The 19,331-nt window shown below is 47.5% G+C and overlaps 1 protein-coding gene across 10 annotated transcripts in view; it reads right to left on the bottom strand.

Moving 5' to 3' along the window:
- The window catches only part of Slc39a11 (solute carrier family 39 member 11), a 349,955-nt gene that overhangs the window by 51,972 nt on the left and 278,652 nt on the right, over positions 1–19,331 (bottom strand). For all 10 annotated transcript variants that reach the window (XM_074045239.1, XM_074045241.1, XM_074045245.1 and 7 more), the window contains one exon: positions 14,607–14,676. In XM_074045239.1, the coding sequence (XP_073901340.1) occupies positions 14,607–14,676 (70 nt within the window). The remainder of the gene's footprint in view (positions 1–14,606; positions 14,677–19,331) is intronic.

Genomic DNA, 19,331 nt, shown 5'->3' with positions numbered 1-19,331 from the left:
CCCACTCTAATCTAGTATAAACTGACCTGAATTAATTCTATCTGTAAAGAGTCATTGCCAAGCAAGGCCACTTTCTCAATCATTAGAGGTATTAATTCTCAGGGTTAAGATTTCAACATATTTTTTAGGCACACAATTTTACCATCACCTCCTATTCTGGAGCTTCCAGGCCAAGGTCAGGGGACCCCCTGCTCAGTAGCAGTGTCCTCCCCAGTGACCCTGCCCATTATCCACCCACTTCCAAGAGGCAAGGCTGGGGAAGCAGGTCACAACATAAATGCCAGCAGATCATGTGGGGGCCCTGTCTTTGGGGTTTCCTCTTCTTTCCCTCCTCCCCTCAGCATCTCACTGTGCAGAGGCTGCCAGCGAGGGTTTTAGTTCTTACCACAGAAACAGGCAGGCGTCTGGAACAATGCTCAAAGCCATCCTTCACGTATGTATTTGCTTCCAACAGCACGGGCTGCAAAACCCGTTCCTCACTGAGGAGTTTTGCACACGCTTCCAACATGGCGAGGGAGACATGATTTTTAAAATGCGCCTGACGGTCGAATCAGAACTTCTATAGCTAACATTCAAAGGTCTCACACTGGTGAATTCCATGTTTTTTTTGCAATGGAGCTGATCCAATTTCTCTTCTGTTTTGAGAGACAGTTTTTAAAGCGTTAGGGTACAGCAGGCAATGATTTGGGAGGCAGAAGAGTGCAGTGCCAGAGGTCTGAAGCTGGGCTTTCTGAGTTCAAAACCCACCTCTGCCTGCCCATGTGCACCCTTGGGTACATTCCATATCTACATAATAGGTGTGACACTTTCTCCTGCACAGAGGGTTTTGAGACTTAGACAGTGAGTGTGGGTCTCCATGCAGAAGATCAGCTTCTTCTTATTGTCCCATGGCTGCCAGGAGCTGGGCCCGGGTGGCTAGTTCAAGAGCTTTGGAATCAGAGGGACATCCATTGAATGGATGACCTCTGAGAATTCCCCCGGCTTCTGAAGCTCCATAGTCACATCTCCACATTGGGGCAGTAGTGAGGACCAAGAAATCACATTGTACACAGCCCAGGAGTGACGAGTCTGCATTTAAGTGACACATGGAGACTAATGTCCTGAAGCTACCTCTTTTAGCTCTTCAAGCAAAATGCTCTAAAAGACAAATTTCCTTTCCTCCCCTCCCCACTGGAGCTAAAGGATGGGCAGGGTCCTGTTTGATGATCAGAGTTGCCTCAGTGATCTACCCTGGGAGACGATGCCTTTCTTCCTGAGGTGTCTCTAACCAGCTACTGGGGACAATGGCCAGGGTAGCAGTGGGAACAGAGAGAGGGAGGATGCCTGGGCCATCCCCAGTGCCTGGGAAAGCCACACAGAGAGCACGCTGCATTCCCAAAGGGCTTTGCGGTCCATCCCTCCCCCAGGCTGCTCCAGCCTAACAGAGCACACGTTGTGCAGAGACAGCTCCTGGTGCCAAGATGTCCGGCCCCTGTCGCCAGGGACTTGGGTGGGGGTGGCTGGGGCAGTGGTGGAGGAGGAAGGGGCTGCAGCATAAAGGATTCCTTGTGCTGCTGATGGGGGAGAAGTCACTGCTCCGCAGACAGAGGGGCGGCGTGGTGGCTGCCTTGTTCCGAGACAGTGACTTGTGCAGTTAGACTGGAGGGCCTGGAAATGAGTCAGGGGAATTTGGGGAGCAAAAGGCTGGCAGCCTTATAACAGGAGACTTAGGTCTTCTTACTATAAAGTCATCTGTAGGATTACAAGCAGGTCATTGATACCTAGTGCACACGTGGGTCTGGGACTGTGAGAGAACAGAAGATGTACCTGAGGTTCTGCTGACAATAGTGTATGGAATGAAGGAAACACACACAGCACCATGCAGGTGGACAACTAAGGGCAAGACCAAGGAGCACGAAAACTCTGTGCTAAGGCAGGACAGTGAGATCTTCCAAGAAGGCCACAGAGGTAGAGCAGCCCATGTGCAGAGGTCCAGAATCCAGCCCAGAGTGTGTGTTTCTCAAGCAGTGGGAGAGCAGGGCACCATGCACACCCAGAGAGACCCCCATTCCCAGGCCAGGCTCTGCACACCATGGGAGCTGCTTCTCCACCAGTCCTCCTCTTGGGCAGGGTGGAACCTGGGACCTGGGAGCCACAGGAATGGGCCGACACTCTATTCTGAAGTGGGTGGGCCAGGGAGCAAGAATAATAGTCATGCCATATACAGTCCTCGTGTTTGCCACACCCTGTCCCAGGTGCTTTTTGTAGAAAAATTCAGCAAGTATTGGAACAATCCATTGTAGTGGCTACTGTTACTTGCGCTTTGCAGGTTGGGAAATTGAGGCACAGAAAAAAAAGCAGCCCATCACATCGGACAGCCAGTCAGTACAGGGCCAGGATCTGAACCAGGGAATCTGGCTCCAGAACCCATGCTCTTAAATATTCTGCTACATATCTCCTTCTACCCCCAGAGGATCTGCAATAAGGGAGGCACAACAGGAAGCGACCACCCGCCCCTGTCCCGCTCTCTTGGGACAGACTTGGGCATGGGCTATGGGAATGTGGATGGGGTACCTCAGTGCCCCAGTTCTCTGGGTCTATAAAATGAGACTCCTCCTAGGTCCCACCTGCTGTGTGATGATTCAGTGAGAGAATGAAAGTCAAGGACAACCCAGGACCGAGTACCCAGCAAGCACTTAGCAGAAGCTACTGAGTCATCTCATTCCTTGTGATTGTGTGGGGCACAAACCCAGACAGAGGATCTCATGAGGGGAGGATGCTTCTGTGTTTGAGAAGTGGAACTTTAAAGGTTAAAAATAAATTCTTGGCCTAATCCAGCTCCTTTTTTTGGGCATGCTTTTGGTGCTTTTTTAAAACTCCACTGGCGCTGGGCAGTGACTCACACCTGTAATCCCACTTACTTGGGAGGTGGAGGTAGAAGGGTAGCAGTCTGAGGCCAGTCCAACTGGCCTGGGAAAAAGTGAAGACCCTATATGAAAGTGACTAAAAGGCAAAGAAGGCTGGGGGTGTTGTTCCAGTGGCAGAGTGTTTGAAGGCCCTGTGTTCAAAACCCCAGTTCCACCAAAACCAAGCAAACAAAACAAAGCAAAACAATAAGAACCCAAAAAGCATCCCTCTATTCCCTTCTTCAAAAGTTAAAGATAGAGTTATCACAGGACCCTAAGTGGCTCACTCTTTTTGGATACTATTTAGGAACTCAAACACTGAGATTCCTCTGAGGGCTGCGACTTCCCTCTCCCCAAAGCACCCCACCCCCCACCCCATCCTCCTCCCTTCTAGTTACATACCCAGGGAAAGATTCGGGGAAGCAAAACACAAAGGAAAATGTGTAAAACTGCATCATCCTGATTGAGCGAAACTGCATTTTCAACATATATTAAAACATAGTAGCAGAAGAAAGTAGATGGTCCAGAGCACCTCAATACTTTGTCCCCAGGAGTGCAAACGGACTAATGTGAATGAAGAATAAAGGTCAAGTATTATTGCACAAGTTTTCAGATTGTGAGTTTTACCAAGTTTGGACGAAGGGCAAGCAGGAAGGAAAGTCAGTTCTTGCCAGGAAGGGAGAAAGAGCCTTGTTCTGAGTTCATGAACTAATTTTTGGCAATGAACATGCTTTCTAAGAGAGTGATAACCTCATGAAAGAACTGAGTGACCGCGGGATGTCTCCAATGGCACCTTTCATCCAATGCCTTTACTTTGCAAGACATAAACGATGGCAGTCTTAAGCACTCTTTATATACTTCAGGAATATTTTTATTTGCCCACACAATCACAGATACAATCTACCTCTTGTGAGAAATGTGTGGAAACTGAGTGGCAGACTGTCAGGTGCTTGTTAGGTGGAACCATAACCATTTAACGGATATTACTGGGAGTACAGAATTCTGAAATGACCACCTCTCTTAACAAACCTTCTGGCATTTTCTTTATCTATGTTAACACTTTGTATGTGTGTGTGTGATTGGCAGACTTGCTGTCAGGACACGTGAATTACAGAACATTTTTCTTCACTTTAGAGTGAGACGCACCCCTGTTCTCCTATTGACCAGAAGAGACAGATGGCAATAACAGGATTTACCAGCGAGGCCACACACCCCCAACATACCCAATGGCTGCCCTAGACTGTGTTACTTGTGCTAGTAGAGGAAAGCAGAGATGTGTACAGTCCTAACTTCACAATGTCCAAATATCAATTTCAGTTTTTCTTTTTGCTATTGGGGGTGCAAGTTTACTTTCCTACTGACTTTTGTTCCACTAATATAATTTATTATTATCAGTCCTGGAAGAACAGAAAGTGAACCAGGAAAGTCTGCTGTACCCAAAGATGAAATTAGATGAGGATAAAAGTTTCTCATGACAATCTCAGGTAACAGGTCACCAGGTCCATCTGTCCACCCATTTGATGTAAAGATTTATGACCACCAGGTATGATGAAGGGCATACTTTGCATGCAAATGGCTTTTAAGTTCCAGACCATCCCCTGCTTCAGCTGGAGCGTTACCTCCAGGTTCCTGAGGAACACAGAGATTGCATTTGTCCACATAGATCTGGGGATGTGAAGGACAAAGTCCCTAAGAGGCATCCTGCAAGAAACACTCAGTCAAAAAAACCATGCATGTGCAACTTGTGGAGAAGTAGATGGGGACTGACAGAGGACCTGGCAAAACGTTGTCACCCTTGTCTGTCTATAAAATGCTGTTCTTGCTTGTAGCTCGAAAGACACAGTTATAGAATGCCACAGGAAGGAGGAGGACAGGGAAAGGAGAGAGAGCAGCAGCGCAGGTGCTGCAGATGGGTCCCAAGATGATTTGCTTATCCCTGCTCACTTTCCAGCCCCTGCTCCCACTTTGCCCCTTTTACTCAAGCTTTTGACTGCACAAAGCAGGCAGTCTCCAAGCTCATGAAAAGACTTTGAGGCCCACCCAAGGGTGGGGAAGGATCTTCCTGAGGTTTAAGGAGAGGAAAAGTAGCCAAAAGGGGTGACCTTGAAGAAGTCAGGGCTGAGACACCCTGGAGGTCCCTCTACCCTCTAATGGCCACGTGGTGACAGCCTTCTTTCTGGCAAAGGAAAGAGCCCCAGGATTCGGGGATCAAACGCAGGACTCCCATCACCCTTGATGACAACTTTCCACTCTGGGGCTTCAATTTCTTCACCTGGGCTCCATCAGGGGCTTCCTGCCAAGTGCAGAGGTGAGGCTGGTAGGGGAGGGTATCAATCCCATCCAGAATCTTGTTTGAAAAGTTTAAAAAAAAAAAAAAACCTTTAGAGGTACAACCATCTCTGAAGGCTGTTTCCATCCCACCGATGCTATGATTCTGAGTGTACTTCCTAGTCACAAAGGCTGGAGTACTTACCCTAAGTTAGTTTTCTCCAAAAAGATGAATCCCGGTAGAGCACTTGCCTACCATGTGCAAGGCCCTGGGGTTCAATCCCCAGTACCTGGGGGAGGGAGGGGTGGGTGAGGAAGAATCTGTGCTCAGTAAAATTCCCGTGGACTGAACAGATGGACAGATGGATGAGTGACTTGACACCTTGTTACCTGAGACTGTCCATGAGAAACAGTTTAATCCTTGTCAGCTACACCTATGTGTCCAGTACACTTTCTAGCTCACTTTCTTCACTTCCCAAGAATGGTATAATAAATAACATTACCCTGTAACAGTAAATGGGTCACACCCAAAATGACAAAAAGAAAAACTGAATTGATTTTGGGGACTCTCCCACACCTGTATTTTCCTCCACTGGAGTAGCTTCCTGCTCTGTAACTGGCCCATTTCATAATCCCCCCTCTATGTAGGCTAACATAAAAACTGTATTTTAATTCTCTGATGATGAATCTTTTCAGTCCTGAATTGAATGAAGTGTGAAATATTAGGGTCCAAACAACTACAATAAGAAGATGCTGCATTTTATGAAATGTACAGAGCACGTTTATAAATTCATATGTACAGGTTCATGGTCCTTTACTTTTGCAGATACAACTCCCTCATCAGCCAAAAATGGACTCATACACCAAGGTCTTTATTTCTTTCATTACCCTGCCTAGCAAGCTATGACGATAGACTACCGCATGGTGGCGCTGTCATTCGCTGCCTGCTGGTCAGCACTTTCGCATTCCACCGCAGAACTGGAGATGAAAATGTGAGGGAAGCAGCTGCAATAGATTACTCTGGCATTCTGGGCAAGACAGTGTGATAGGTCCAAGAGCAGCGCTTGTTCATGTAAGTGAAATTGAGAGCAGGATCTGTGAGTGCCAGATGAAGGCAGCAGGAGAGGAGTGAAGGTCAGGGAGGGGCAATGCTTTCCTGGAAGGGTGGAAGCCCCTCCCCAGGGTGCCTGCCTGCCCCCATGGTGGTCCTCCACTTCTCAGGCTGGAAACCAGGCTCCAGGGAGACTGGATTGGAAGTGGAGAGACCAAATCCAGAAGGCAGAAAAAGGTCTAGAGGAAGCGAGGATCTCCCCAGGATGCTCCAGTGGTCTGGGACAGTTGGTCCTGCCCAGGTGTCTAGGGACATCACAAATGCTACCACATGGGTACTTGGTGGGAGACAACAAGGGTAGCTCGTTAAAAGATAGTGAGTGAACAATAATCTAACCTGTGTATTTCAGCTCTTGGAGATCCCTCTCCACACAAATCTCACCATTAACTTCTCTATATATAACTTGCAAGCATGTTTTCAAGGATCTACTAGAACAAAAGTGTGTGTGGGGGGCTACCTGGACAGACAGACACACATATAATATACCTTTATATACAGACATATCAACTGGCTAATGTTGATTAATGTCCAAGAATGTATGCCTGCTGCCATTTCTATGTCAAAATAAATGGTGGTTCAGCTAACTAGTGTCTGCTGTCTTAAATGATGGACAATATTCCAACATATGTATTTTATTAGTTGGGGAAAAGGATTTATCTGGTTTATGATCTTTACTCTTTGATCTGGGAGGCAGACATATAAAGTTGATTTTGATGCCTCCATATGTAATTTAAGGAGATACATCAGCTCCAAATGTAGGCTAACCCACCAAGCATCCTTGGCCTAGTGTCTAGGCATTGGTGGCACTAGCTGGCTGGAACACTCACCAGGAGACATGTTCAGCCATATCTTGGGGATGTGCTTTGTGAATTATTCACAGCACATTGTAAAGTCTGCAGCCAACCTCCTCTGCTATGCACAGCCCACTCCAGGATACCTGTGGGTCAAGGTGTATTCTTGGACTACACACACCTCCAGCCATAGCTTGAAGTAGGAAATGGTATACGAAGCAGAATAGTTAAGCAGAAGCCAACTTGCTTTCCCTGCTGGTTTGAATTATGCCCGCCGTTGAGTGAGGGCGGGGGGTCTGCCCCTGTCCAGGGAACACAGAATGTGTTGGAGGTAATGGTGCTTGAGAAAGGCAAACTGCTTAAGCATCAAGATCCCCAAAGACGTTAAGTACAAGAAATTTCTTTGTGGTTGAAACAAAAAGAAACCACTCTGGGACCAGATCAGAAAGAAAAAAAGCTGTTTCCCTTGGACAACAGTCTGCCCTTGGCTGGTTGAGTCTTCATAACTTATGAGACACTGATTTCTAAAAGAACACCCCCACACTCATCTAGCCAGGAAAGAAGGTGGACTGAGTGCAAGGAGCCAGGGAGGGCTCCCTGAATGTAAAGTAGTAATGGCATCTGGACAGCAGGTGGCAGCAGTCACACACTGACACTAGGCTAGAAGCCTCCTGTGTTTCTAATCAGAAACTCCTGAAGTGAAAATAGAACAGTGTCTTCTTGGAATATTTACTTTTTTACTGTTTCCTCTCCCATGGTGGCGATGGATGATGCTGCAGGTGATAGATGAGACCCTCCCACTTCAAGATGCATTACAAACCGGGCACAGGGGTTGGAGGTACTGCTCAGTGGTAAAGTATTTGCCTAGCATGCCTGTGCAAGGTGCTGGGTTGGATCCCCAGCACCCCCCCAACCCCCCCCCCCACCACAACAATAAAAAACAGGGCACAAGCAGTTGGCATTAGAGGACTTAATGATGATTCTGGGCTAAAACCATGGATGTTGACCACTAATTGGGGGTAAGGGGAAAGGTATAAAGAGTCAGATAGAAAATATTTCCAGGTTTGCAGACAGTAGAATTTGTCAGCTCCTCGGCCTTAAGATTTCTGTGTCAATTGTTCAGCTCTGCCAATGTAGTGTGCAAGGAGTCACAGACAATGTGTAAATGAACGATGGACCTGTGTTCTAACAAAGCTTTATTTATAGATATGGCCTGTGGAGAGGATCAGACCGCATATTGCTGGCCCAAGAAAAGATTAAAATTCAAAGTACAGTTCCTGTTAAGTTCTCTTGTACCATTGTAAAGTCAAAACATCGGAAGTTGGGCCCATCTGTCTGCCCCAGGCCTATGCTGGGTAACTTCTGTACAGTTCTCGTAATTCTTCCATTCTCCCCTCCTATGTCACCTGAACTTGAATTCTCCCTTCCACACAACAATAAAATCCCAGTCCTTCCCAATATCAGCACCCCGTCCATCCCCCTTTTCTCTTCTTCCAAGCTGTGGAAACTCACACTGCGGGAGCTCAATAAACATTTTGTTCACTTGCTGAGTTCCTCACACTGGTTGGTCGTCTGCTCCTCCTCCCTGCAACCCAAGTCATTCCATCTCAGACAGATTCATATGTCCCTTCTCTCTGGAGTTTGACCCTGCACGGGGGGGCCCCCCTGGAGTTGCCAGCAGACTGATGTGCTTGTTATTCTGCTGCCTCAATGAAGTCCTCCCGTCTGCACCAGGGAGTTCCAGCCCAGTGGCATCTCTCTGGATCCTCAAAGTGCTTTGGACCTACCTCAGGGATGGCTCACAGTGTTACCTGCCCCTCATCATCCCCACTCATCCCATCTGGCCTTCCTCACACCCCCATGAAACAGCTCGTTCTACAACGCGCCCCTGAGAGCTGCAAAAGGCTCGCTCTGCCTACTGGTTGCTCACATCGTCTAGTTGGTATCACTCCCTTGGAGCTCAGACTGTGCTGATCTTCCGCTGCCTACGATTTTCACTGCCGCTGACAAAGTATTTTGGCTGTTTTCTGTTATGGATTTTCACTTACATCACACTGAGGTCAGGCAATGTGGCCTGAATGCTATTAATCTTGGGGTATTTATTCTTTCTCTGTAGCATAGCACCAATCAATTTTGGGAAATATGAACATGAGTGCTTAAAAAGAATGTGCTTTTTAATGGCTGGGTCCACTCTCCATGCAGTTTGTCTTTTATCTGTGTGGTTAATAAGAGGGGCATTAGACTTCTCCACACGACTGTGGCTGAGTCTGCTCCTCCCTGCAGTTCTGACTGTTCTTTAAGCAGTGTGAGCTCAGGTGGCCAGGTGAGCACAAGTGCAGGTTCATTGACCATCCTGGGCACAGCATCCCTTTTCATTAAGTATTGACCTTTATTCTTTATATGGCTTCCTGCCTTACAGTCCATGTTGCTACTAAAACTGCAATGCTAGCTTTGTTTTTATTAGTATTTTTTTTCATTCCTTTGTTTTCAACCTTTCTATGTCATGTGTTAGGAGTACCACACATGGAAGTGGATTTTAAAAAGCAAAACCTATCTCTTTTAAAAGATGAATGCAGTCATCTGATGAGTGAATTATTCCATTTTGTTTTGTATCTCTTCTCTCTTCATAGTGTTTTGTGTTCATTCATTCTTCCTCCATCCTATCTCTCCTTCTTTCTCAAAGTATCATTATCCTTTCAGATTCTCTAGCATATTTTATTTATTTGGGGACAGTACTGGGATTTAAACTCAGGGCCTTGAGATTGCTAGGCAGTAGCTCTACCACTTGAGCCAGACCTCCAGCCCTTTTTTTGCCTTAGTTATTTTTTCAGATAGGGTTCTGTGCTTTTGCCCAGGGCTTGCCGCAGACCTCGATCCTCCTACCTCTACCTCCCACATAGATGGGATTATAGAAATGCACTGCCATGCCTGGCTCACTAGTTTTTTGCCTGGGCTGTCTGCGATTCTCCTAACTCTGCCTCCCCAAGTAGCTGGGGTTACAGCTGTGAGATGTCACACCTGGTCCTAGCATAATTATTAATATCTTCTTTTTCCTTTCTCCCTGTAACAAGGGCTTATATGAATAGTAAACCTGGCCACCTGTATTTGATGTCAGTGAAAATGTCAATATGGCATAGACTAGGGATAGGCAAATGGCAGCACAAGGGCCATTCCTGGTTGCTGTGGATGAGTGTATATTGAGGTACAGCCACACCATTGGTTGTGGATTGCCTGTGGCCCCTTAAGTCACTTCCACAATATCAGTGAGTAGTTGTGACAGAGGCCATATGGCCCCCAAGCCATCCGGGGCTGTAAGAGAAAGTTGGCCAGCTTCTGCCCCAGAATGGCAGCTACTTGGCCTGGTCTCTGTTGAGATGGCAGGCCCCAGGTCTTCCAGAGCTGAAGAAGCCTTCTGTTAGCCTAGCTGTCATGTCTGTGCAGGGAATCAGTCTTCCTCTACTGTCATTTCAGATTTTCTCCTAGGCACTGGTGCTCCAAAGGCAAGAGTATCTACACGATGCTTTGATTGTACTTGACCCTGTGCTATTTCAATCTAGACTCATGTCTTTTTCCCTTTCTGGAAAGTTCTCACCCATTACTCTTTCATACTAACTCCATCTTCCTTATTCTCTCACGTGGTGATCCCTGTTAGGTAACACTAACCTCTTCACCCTGTTTTCTATGTCTCTTCACGTATCATTCACAAGCTCCATCTCTTTGCCTCTCTTGGCTGTACTGTGGGAGATTTTCTCAGGTCAGTGATCCACTTTATTAATTCCACCTTCAGCTGTATCTTACCAGTTAACTATTGTAAGTTTCATTTTCAATGTGTGCATTTTTCCTTTTAAAAGGCTCTCTGTGGTTCTTTTTTCAAATTCACCTGTTCTCTTGCAAACTATTTTATTTTATTATCATAGTCTACCCCTTATTAAATATTAAAAAGAATTCTCACTTTTGCAGCCTCATAGTTTAAAAAATTTTTTTTAAATTTCAGATTATACAGAAAAGTTCAAAGAAAGTACAGTTTTGATATACCTGGATTCATTTCTCCTTAACATCTGACATGTGATGCTATGTCTGCCACAACCAGGGAGCTGATTTTGGTGCATTACTTATTAACTACACCCCATGGTGTATTCAGATTTCATTTGCTTTCCCTAACGTACTCTTTCCTAATGTCCCCAGGGCTCTATCCAGGGCAGCATTCTACATTCAGTCTCACACTTTGTTTTTGACGATCTTGACAGTGTTGAGGAGCTGGTTGGGTATTTTGTGCCTCAGTTTGGGTTTGTCTGATGTCTTCCTCACATAGCTGTTTTATAGCTCTAGTTCTGTACTTGCAATATCTCCTTCATGGTAGCTTGTTTGTCTTTATTTTATTTTTTATCTTGGTGTAATCTTATCTATATCTGAGTTCCCCATCTCTTACCCCTGGTATCTTGTGTGTCTGGTTAATGGATCTCAGAGTTTTAGGTTTGCTCTCACAAAAAGTCTAAGCAAAGTTCTCGATGGGTCTGGGAGGTTTTGCTCTATGCTCTAAGTCACAGCAGTTCCTGTTTCACACTTCCCTATTCAGCCCTGGGGACATCACGATTTCACCAGCATCTCATTCTGACTGCCTTCTCCTCTCTCTGTAAAGACAGTAGTGGGAGTGGACACTTCTGAAAGCAAAAGTTTCATCCAGGAATTGCTGGTGATGTAAGGCAAGACCCTGCCTCACTGGGCAGCCACCCCTGCAACCCTTCTTCTGTTTCCACAAGGCCTGCCTCCCTGGATCCCGCACATGATCCTGACTCAAACACCCCAGAGTGAGGAGACAACTGGAAGCCAGGTCTTTCCACCTGACCGCTCTGCTTAAACAGGGACCACACTGCCCCAACCACATGCTTGGTGGGGGCCTCCCTCAGCCTGCAGGATATGACCTCTGCCTGTGCAGCCCACGGTGCAGCAGGTGTTTTCCTCATGGCAGCCTGAGGGGAAATTCTCACTTGCTGCTCCCTCTGCTCCCCCTCCTCCCAGGTGTGCAGCACTGCAGCAGGAGAGGAAAACAGACAGGAAGAGCAGGCCTTGCCTGGGGGCCGCTCTGTGTTTATCCCCCAAGAGTAAGACTGTGGGCATTCAGAAGGGAAGAAGCCAATCTGCAAACCCCAGGTGGGTTTCTAAGTGGGGAAATAGAGCTGAAGGGTAGGGTCTGCAGATGGTGCTTTCCTGTCCACAGCCTTCTCTGCAAGGACCTCGCTGCACCCCAGATACTCTGGACATGCAGTGATGGAGATGGCAGCACAGCCCCAAGGGTCAACTTTTCCCCCAGAAGCAGACACCCTGGGTGAGCAGGCTGTAAGGGCCTGGGAAAGCCCCAGTGATTCCTGGGTCACAGACAGGTTTACAAAGCTGAAGCTACAGAGGCCCCCTTGGAGGGGCTGTTGGCAGTTCATATAACTTAGAGAACCTGCTAGGTGGAGAGAAGGGAGGAACTGGGCTAGAAGTGTTTTTGCTCCACTTCCTACAGAAGTATTTATCCAGATTCACAGACAGTGCAGGTGACGGCACACAGGGATATTAGAGTTGACATTGAGATGTCATGGGTGCCCAAGTCAGAGCCTGGCCTGCGAGTGCAATGCCCGGGGCACAGCTGTCACTTGCAGACACAGCCCTTGTGGAGCGCGTGCAGTTTCCCATGCTCCGGGATGGCCTGGCCTTTGAGTGCTTATAAGGTCAGCCCCTCTGGGCTCTCACTCCCTGACACTGTCTGGCTTTAGAAGGTCCTCGTGGTCTAATGAAGTCAAGATCAAAATGGCTATGCCAAGAGGCAGAGTCAAGCTCACAACTCCCCAAACCCTGTGCTAGCAGAGTGGCCTGCAGGGTGCTTTGAGTCATAATTAGCCCTTGTTTCTGGTGACATTTCTTAAATTCTAAAGGCCCTTCCTTCCCCATCTGCTACCTCACTGATTTTCACAACAGAACATCATTTTCATGATGGTGCTGAGGATAAGGAGGAAATGGCTCAGGAGTCTGAGAGACTGAAGAAGAGGGGATTTGAGAACAGCCTAGAACACGCCAGCCTCCCCACACACTTGGAGCTTCATGGAGCAGACATATCTAACACGTACTCTCAGAATTCAGTAACCTAGTGACTGGCAGTGACTTCATTCAACATTTGGCTGGGCAAATAGATGCGAGGGGGTGATTAAAACACAGTCCTCAAGGGACATAAAGGACCCTCAGTGGCCCATGTAAGTCCAGCAGTCAGGAAATGATGGAAGAGAGGTTATGTGAGAAATACATTCCTGGAAACCAACAGACACAGGGCTTATCATCAAAGACGTGGTTCCACCATTTGCTTGCTGTGGAAAGCAGCACGATTTTGGATTGCACCAGTCTGAAGACAGCAGAATAAGCAAAATGCCATTGAGCCATCTGACTTAAAATTCAAGTACTTTAGGCAGTACATGTGCCATCTAAGGCCACCTCAGTCCCCACCATTCCCAACCATTTCCACTCATGTTTGTTGCCCCTCAGTTCCCCAAGGGCATTTAAGTTTGTGGCCTTTGGATGGAAGGCTTTGTTCTGCTGGCCTGTGGCTTGGAGGCTGCAGCAACTGTGGCTTTGTGGGCCCAGGAGGACCACGGAGAGCTCCCCTGCATGACATCAAAAGGACATCCTGTATTCCCAAGGTTGTAACCTCTGTTTTATCGCAAGGGAAGTAGGAGAGAGAAAGAATTTACAAGGCCTGATGGTTGTGTGTGGAAGGTGAGAGAAAATGAGCCGGGATGGGGACAGTGAGTTTGTCTTGGTCAGCTGGGTACAAGGTGGTGGCAGGGCACCCTGGAGGAGGGGCAGATACTATAGGACAGCAGATGGAGACAGTAAGCTCAATTCTGGAAATGCTGAGTGTGGGGATCCTGTGAAATGGCCACATGGAGACAACCAGGAGGAGCCAGCCACATAGGACCAAGTTCAGGAGAAAAGTCTAGGCTGGAGATGCACATGGGTGTCACCAGCAAAGAAATGGGAAATAAGACATGGAGAGCATGTGAAGTGAGAAGAAAAGGTGCTCTAGAGATGGAACCCCAGGGACAGCAGCTTTGAAGGATAGGTCACAGGGTGAGAAACAGAGAAGGGGACCTTGTGGGAAGCAGCTCAAAGATGGGAGTACCGGAGAGTCTAGTGATTTGAGCAGAGAGGAATTCAAAAGGAGAGAGCTGTGAAGAGCTTCAGTTGCTGCCTTGTGATTCTCGTTCTCTCTCGTTCTCTCTCTCTCTCTCTCTCTCACCTTTGTACATTTAACATGCGTAGAGTGCAGCATGGGATTATATTCACATTTCAGGACAGTTCCTGGTTACAGAGCTTCTTTGAACAACTCGGTGCAAACCTGCTTGTTTGATGGAGCACCTCTCTCAGGTGTGACCTTCACCTGATCGCATGCCCACCTTCGTCTCAGCCCCATGGGGCTGGGGGTGCTTAACAATCACACCTCTGTAGTTCACCCAGGTTAATGAGCACCCCTAGGTGCAGGGCCACGCCCTGGGTGCCTACCAGGCGCTGGCTTACCTGGCACTCTCAAAGGTGGCAGATGCTGTCTTTTCTACTGCCCCAAATCCGACTCCAACAGCAAGGCCTTCTGAAAGAGACACAAAGATAATGCGAGAGTTAGGAACAACTTTCCCATAAAGGAACACCACCATCCCCATTGCTGTCTCAAGTAAGATTGCGTTAGGCTACATTAACGGAACATCATTGTGACAGGAACTTAAGCCAGGGCCACAACTACAGCCCCAGGGGCCAAATCTGCCTGCAAGTTAAGAATGGTTTTTTGTATTTTTAAAGTTTTTGTTTTGTTTTGTTTTTAAATTTATGAGGCAAGTCTCACTACATAGCCTTGGTTGACCTCACACTCATTATGTAGCCCAGGCTGGCCTTAAACTCAAAATCCTTCTGGTTTCATTCTTCCTAGTGCTGGGATTATAGGTGTGAACCACTGTTTTTATTTTTTGCATTTTTAAATAGTTAAGAAAACATCAACGAAAGGATAGTTATTTCATGTCACATGAAAATTATATTACATTCAGATTTTAGAGTCAGTAAATAAAGTTTTATTGGCACATAGTCATGCTCGCTAGTGGATGATTTATTTCTAGCTGATTTCATGCTACATAAACAGAACTGAGTAGTTGTGACAGAGTTGTGTGTCCTGAAACCCACAACAGGTATTATCTGGCCCTTTACAGAAAGACTCTTGACTTAACCCATAGGGCTTGGCTTATTAGCTCACCAAGTGAACTTAACAAGGCCGACCCAGAACCCAAAGACACTGTTGGAGACACAGGCTTCTTAGGGATTTTCTGCTCCAGTTATATCTTTAAGGTTGCAAAGTGACTACGCCCTTCCATCCACTTCATCTATGTCCCAGACAAGAAGAAAGTGGAAAGATAAAACCTTTTCTCATGGAACCTTTGTCTCAGTACTTTGGAAGGGAAGCATTTCCTGGCAGACCTTCCCTTGCATCCCCTGGGTCAGAACAGCAACCAGTGTCCACCAAGGCCAACACCAGCCCAAGGGCCAGAATACTGAGACTTGGTGACAGCTCTGGGCCAGTCTCAATCCCTCCCTGGGGGTAGGGAAGGACTCGCCTTGACAACTTCCTCAGCTCTCCATATGCCACCTGAATAACCAGAGGCCTTATCAGGAGGATTGTGGCAGGTGACTAGGTCGCCAACACCAGAACCCCTCTGGGATGGCGTGGCTGTAGTCCAGCTTGAAGCTTGGGAGGGGTGACTCACAGGTCCTGTCCAGGGATGCTCCTGAGTGAGAGGGGCTCGTCTACTTTCAAGACTCACTGTCTCTTTGATTTCCCTCATTTCTTTCCTCACTTCCTGATCGGGTTGAGCAGGCCAAGGACCGGGGACTGTAGAGCTGAGTTCTGAAACACACGGGGACAAGGAGGCTGCTGGGCTCATTCTGTGTGAAGGAGAAAGAGCTCAGCTGGGACCCAGTCTGGCTCAGCATGAGACCACTATGGGGCTTACAGCCCAAAGACCCTGCTATGGGATAATGGGTGTCTTTCTGCCTCACTTTACCCTTTGTGCTTGCTTTCCTTTGGGGACCTCATGAGGTAGCTGTGGTCACCATCAGCTGCTGGTTGAGAATTTGGCTTTCTCATTCCTCATCAAATAACTTCCCACATTTCTTATACCAACAACCCTGGACTGCAGCCTTCTAGGCTGCAGAGAAGAATTGGAATTCCCAGAGAACAGATAAGTATGACTCTTGGGCCACTTCCAGCTTCTGAAGCAATGTGTCAGGGGGAGCTGTATGTATGGTGTACACAACAGCAGCCCACAGGGAAGTCCCTCAAACGCTCCCTCTAACAAAGTCTGAGGCCAAAGGAGGCCAGCAAGTCAGCACTACCAGAGGGATAAACTGTACAATCAAGGTTTTAAAACTTTGCTTTTGTTTTTCTGTGTCCACCTGATGTCAATTCATTTTTTTTTTTCTTAAGGCCTCAAGAATGCTGGCAAGTGCTTTACTACTGGAGCCATGCTTCTGTTTTGCTTTTGAGACAGGGTTTCTCTAACTTTGTCTGGGTTGGCCTCAAACTTGCCATTTTCTTGCCTTGTCCTCCAGAGTAGCTGGAATCACAGGCATGAACCATCATGTCCACCTCTGATACAAAGTCTTAATAAAGGCTGTACATCTGCAGAGTCCTCATTTGTAAAGTCTTCCCACTAGGGTGACTCTGGATTCCAAATTGGGCCTTGTTTGAAGATCCTAGTCTCTCTAGGGTGATTTCCCTTGGGAATGGGGGCTGGTGGACTTTTGCATGCTAAGCATGGGAGATGTACTTCATATATGAACTATAGTCAGGAACTGTCACCTCCTGGCTCCAGAGGGGAGAGGAAAAGGATGGCCTGAGATCCCGTGTGGGTTCTGATTCTGAGGTCCACAGTTTCTGTTCTCTGCAATGGCCTGCTGGTCCCCTTCTCTTCCAGAAATTCCCTCCAGAGAGGAGGCCATGCCTACAGGAAGAAGTCTTAATGGTCAGTATTTTAAGATTTGCCTGATGTATCTGACTGGCTTCAAGAAGAGATGGACAAGCATGAGATCCCATGTGAGCACCTGATATTGGCAGGAGCTGGATTTCAGGGCAGGCTGTGATGGAAATGTCTGAGGCAGCCTCGCTCTGTGCAGTGTGGCCCCAAGGGACATCTGAGCTGCTGCCTCCCACATGCAAGAAATCCAGTGTTTACAAACCTGCTGTCATCAGCCTTGTTTTGCACCAACACAGCGGAGACCACAGATCACTCCCAGGAGTAACAGCAGGTCTCCAGGGCAAAGAAAGGTCTGTGCCTGGGACCCCTGGCCCGCTGGGGACAACAGACGTGCAGTGCGTCTCCTTCCCTTTCAAGAAATTTGTTCTCTGAGGCCAACAGCTGGTTGGCTTTTTAGTGAAGTTTTCCTCTAATTAGTCATTTTAATGTAAATGATAGTGCAATCCAGAGCAATAGGACCTATGTTAATTAGCACAGTAACCCCATGAGTTGTTTAGCAAGCAGACCAGCACTTTGACATCTAAATGCTCACAATGGCTTTGGGATGGGCCAAAGGACCTGCTCAGAGCCACACAGCTGTGGAGGGACAGAGCCAAACCTTGAATCTCAGCCTCCATTCTGATCCCTTCCCTCAAGTGCCCTTTGACATCTAGTTTGCTGATTAGGCTTGTGGCTTTCCCCCAGGTGTGACATGGCCCTGGGGATAGCAAGTGCTGGTCTCTGCATCTTTCCATCCTGCAAAGGTATGGGGCAAAGTGAATGCTTTGTCCCCCTGACTAGCACTGCACCCAAGCCAGGCCACAGCGAGAGACTCCTTCACAAAGGAACATTCTACAGTAGTTTGCAAAAATGCACAGGGTGCTCTCTGTCCTGCTGGCCCATGGAGGAACCACAAACCACTGCCTCAAAAGCACAGGTCCACCTGGAGTAAGCAAGGGGAAGAGGAAGAAGAAGTAACCAGGGAGAGAATGTATTTGTTACTGTGCTCAAAGACGGAATGTGGTACCTGGGAATGAAACAAATGAGAAGCTAAGATAAATTACACATATGGAAAGAACATCAATTGGAGAAGCAAAGCAGACACTGAGATCAACAGATGGAAGAAGAAACCCACTGGGTGGAAAGGAAGGGCATTAAAAAGCCGACTGGAGCTCCTACCCCAGGTGTTCCACCAAAAGTGCAAATGAGGAAGGTAATTAAGACAGGAAAACGATGTGCCTGGAATATCAATAGTAAGCGGTTGTCACTTTCCACAGCTCCTGCTGTTAGCTCGGGTGCCAAGACAGGGAAAAATAAACTGCTGGGCCTGGCCTGCAAAGGCCAGCTAGTCACAGAGGGACGCCATCTCCAGGACAAACTGAGTACCAAGGAGGAAACTGCTGTGGCCACCTCAGCTGTGCCTTGGGTCTGCAAGAGGGGACGCGTGCCTCTTGCCATGGCCCTAGGCCTCCTGCATCTCCACTGAGGAAAAGGATAACATGGAGCCTTTTGTTGAGACACACCTGGCCTCAGATCCTGGTCTGTTACTTAAGGTTCTTGCAAAAATGGAAAGAGGGTGGCATGGCTTTGCTTACAGAGTGGTGGCATTAAGAGTGGTGGCATTAACTCTGGCAAGACCAGAGTTTCTTACTCTTGACACTTTGGGGACAATCCTGGGCTCAGAGATGCTCACTGTTGACACTTTGAATGTCCTTGGTGGCATCATCCCTGGCCTTTACCCATGAGATGCCAGTAGCATTTCCTTTCCCAGTTGTGACAATTAAGATGTCTCCAGAAGTTGCCAAATGTCCTCTGGAGGTATGTAGGGGAAGACCAAAACTTACAAGAGTTCAGAAACATTGGCCTAGAAGCTGGACACAGTGGCCCATGTCTGTAATCCTGGCTACTAGGGAAGCAGAGACCAGGAGGATCCATGTTTGAGGTCAACCTCAGGAAAAAAGTCTTTGAAACCCCATGTCAACCAATGGCTGAGTGTGGTGACATGCACCTGTCATCCCAGCATTGTGGGGAAGCACAAATGGAAGGATCATGGTCCAAGTCAGCCTGGGCATAAAGTGAGACCCTATCTCAAAAAATAACTAATGCAAGCAGGTCCTGGTGGCTCATACCTATAATCCTAGCTCCGTGGGAGACTGAGATCAGAAGAGTCAAAGTTCAAGGCCAGCCTGGGTAAACAGTTAGAGAGACCCTATCTCAACCAATAGTTAGGCATAGTGGCATGTGCCTG

The sequence above is a fragment of the Castor canadensis genome, chromosome 11 (genome assembly GCF_047511655.1).
Source record: "Castor canadensis chromosome 11, mCasCan1.hap1v2, whole genome shotgun sequence".
NCBI classification, from domain to species: domain Eukaryota; kingdom Metazoa; phylum Chordata; class Mammalia; order Rodentia; family Castoridae; genus Castor; species Castor canadensis.
Note: the sequence above shows the minus strand (reverse complement) of the source record. Positions and strands in the feature narration are given on the sequence as shown.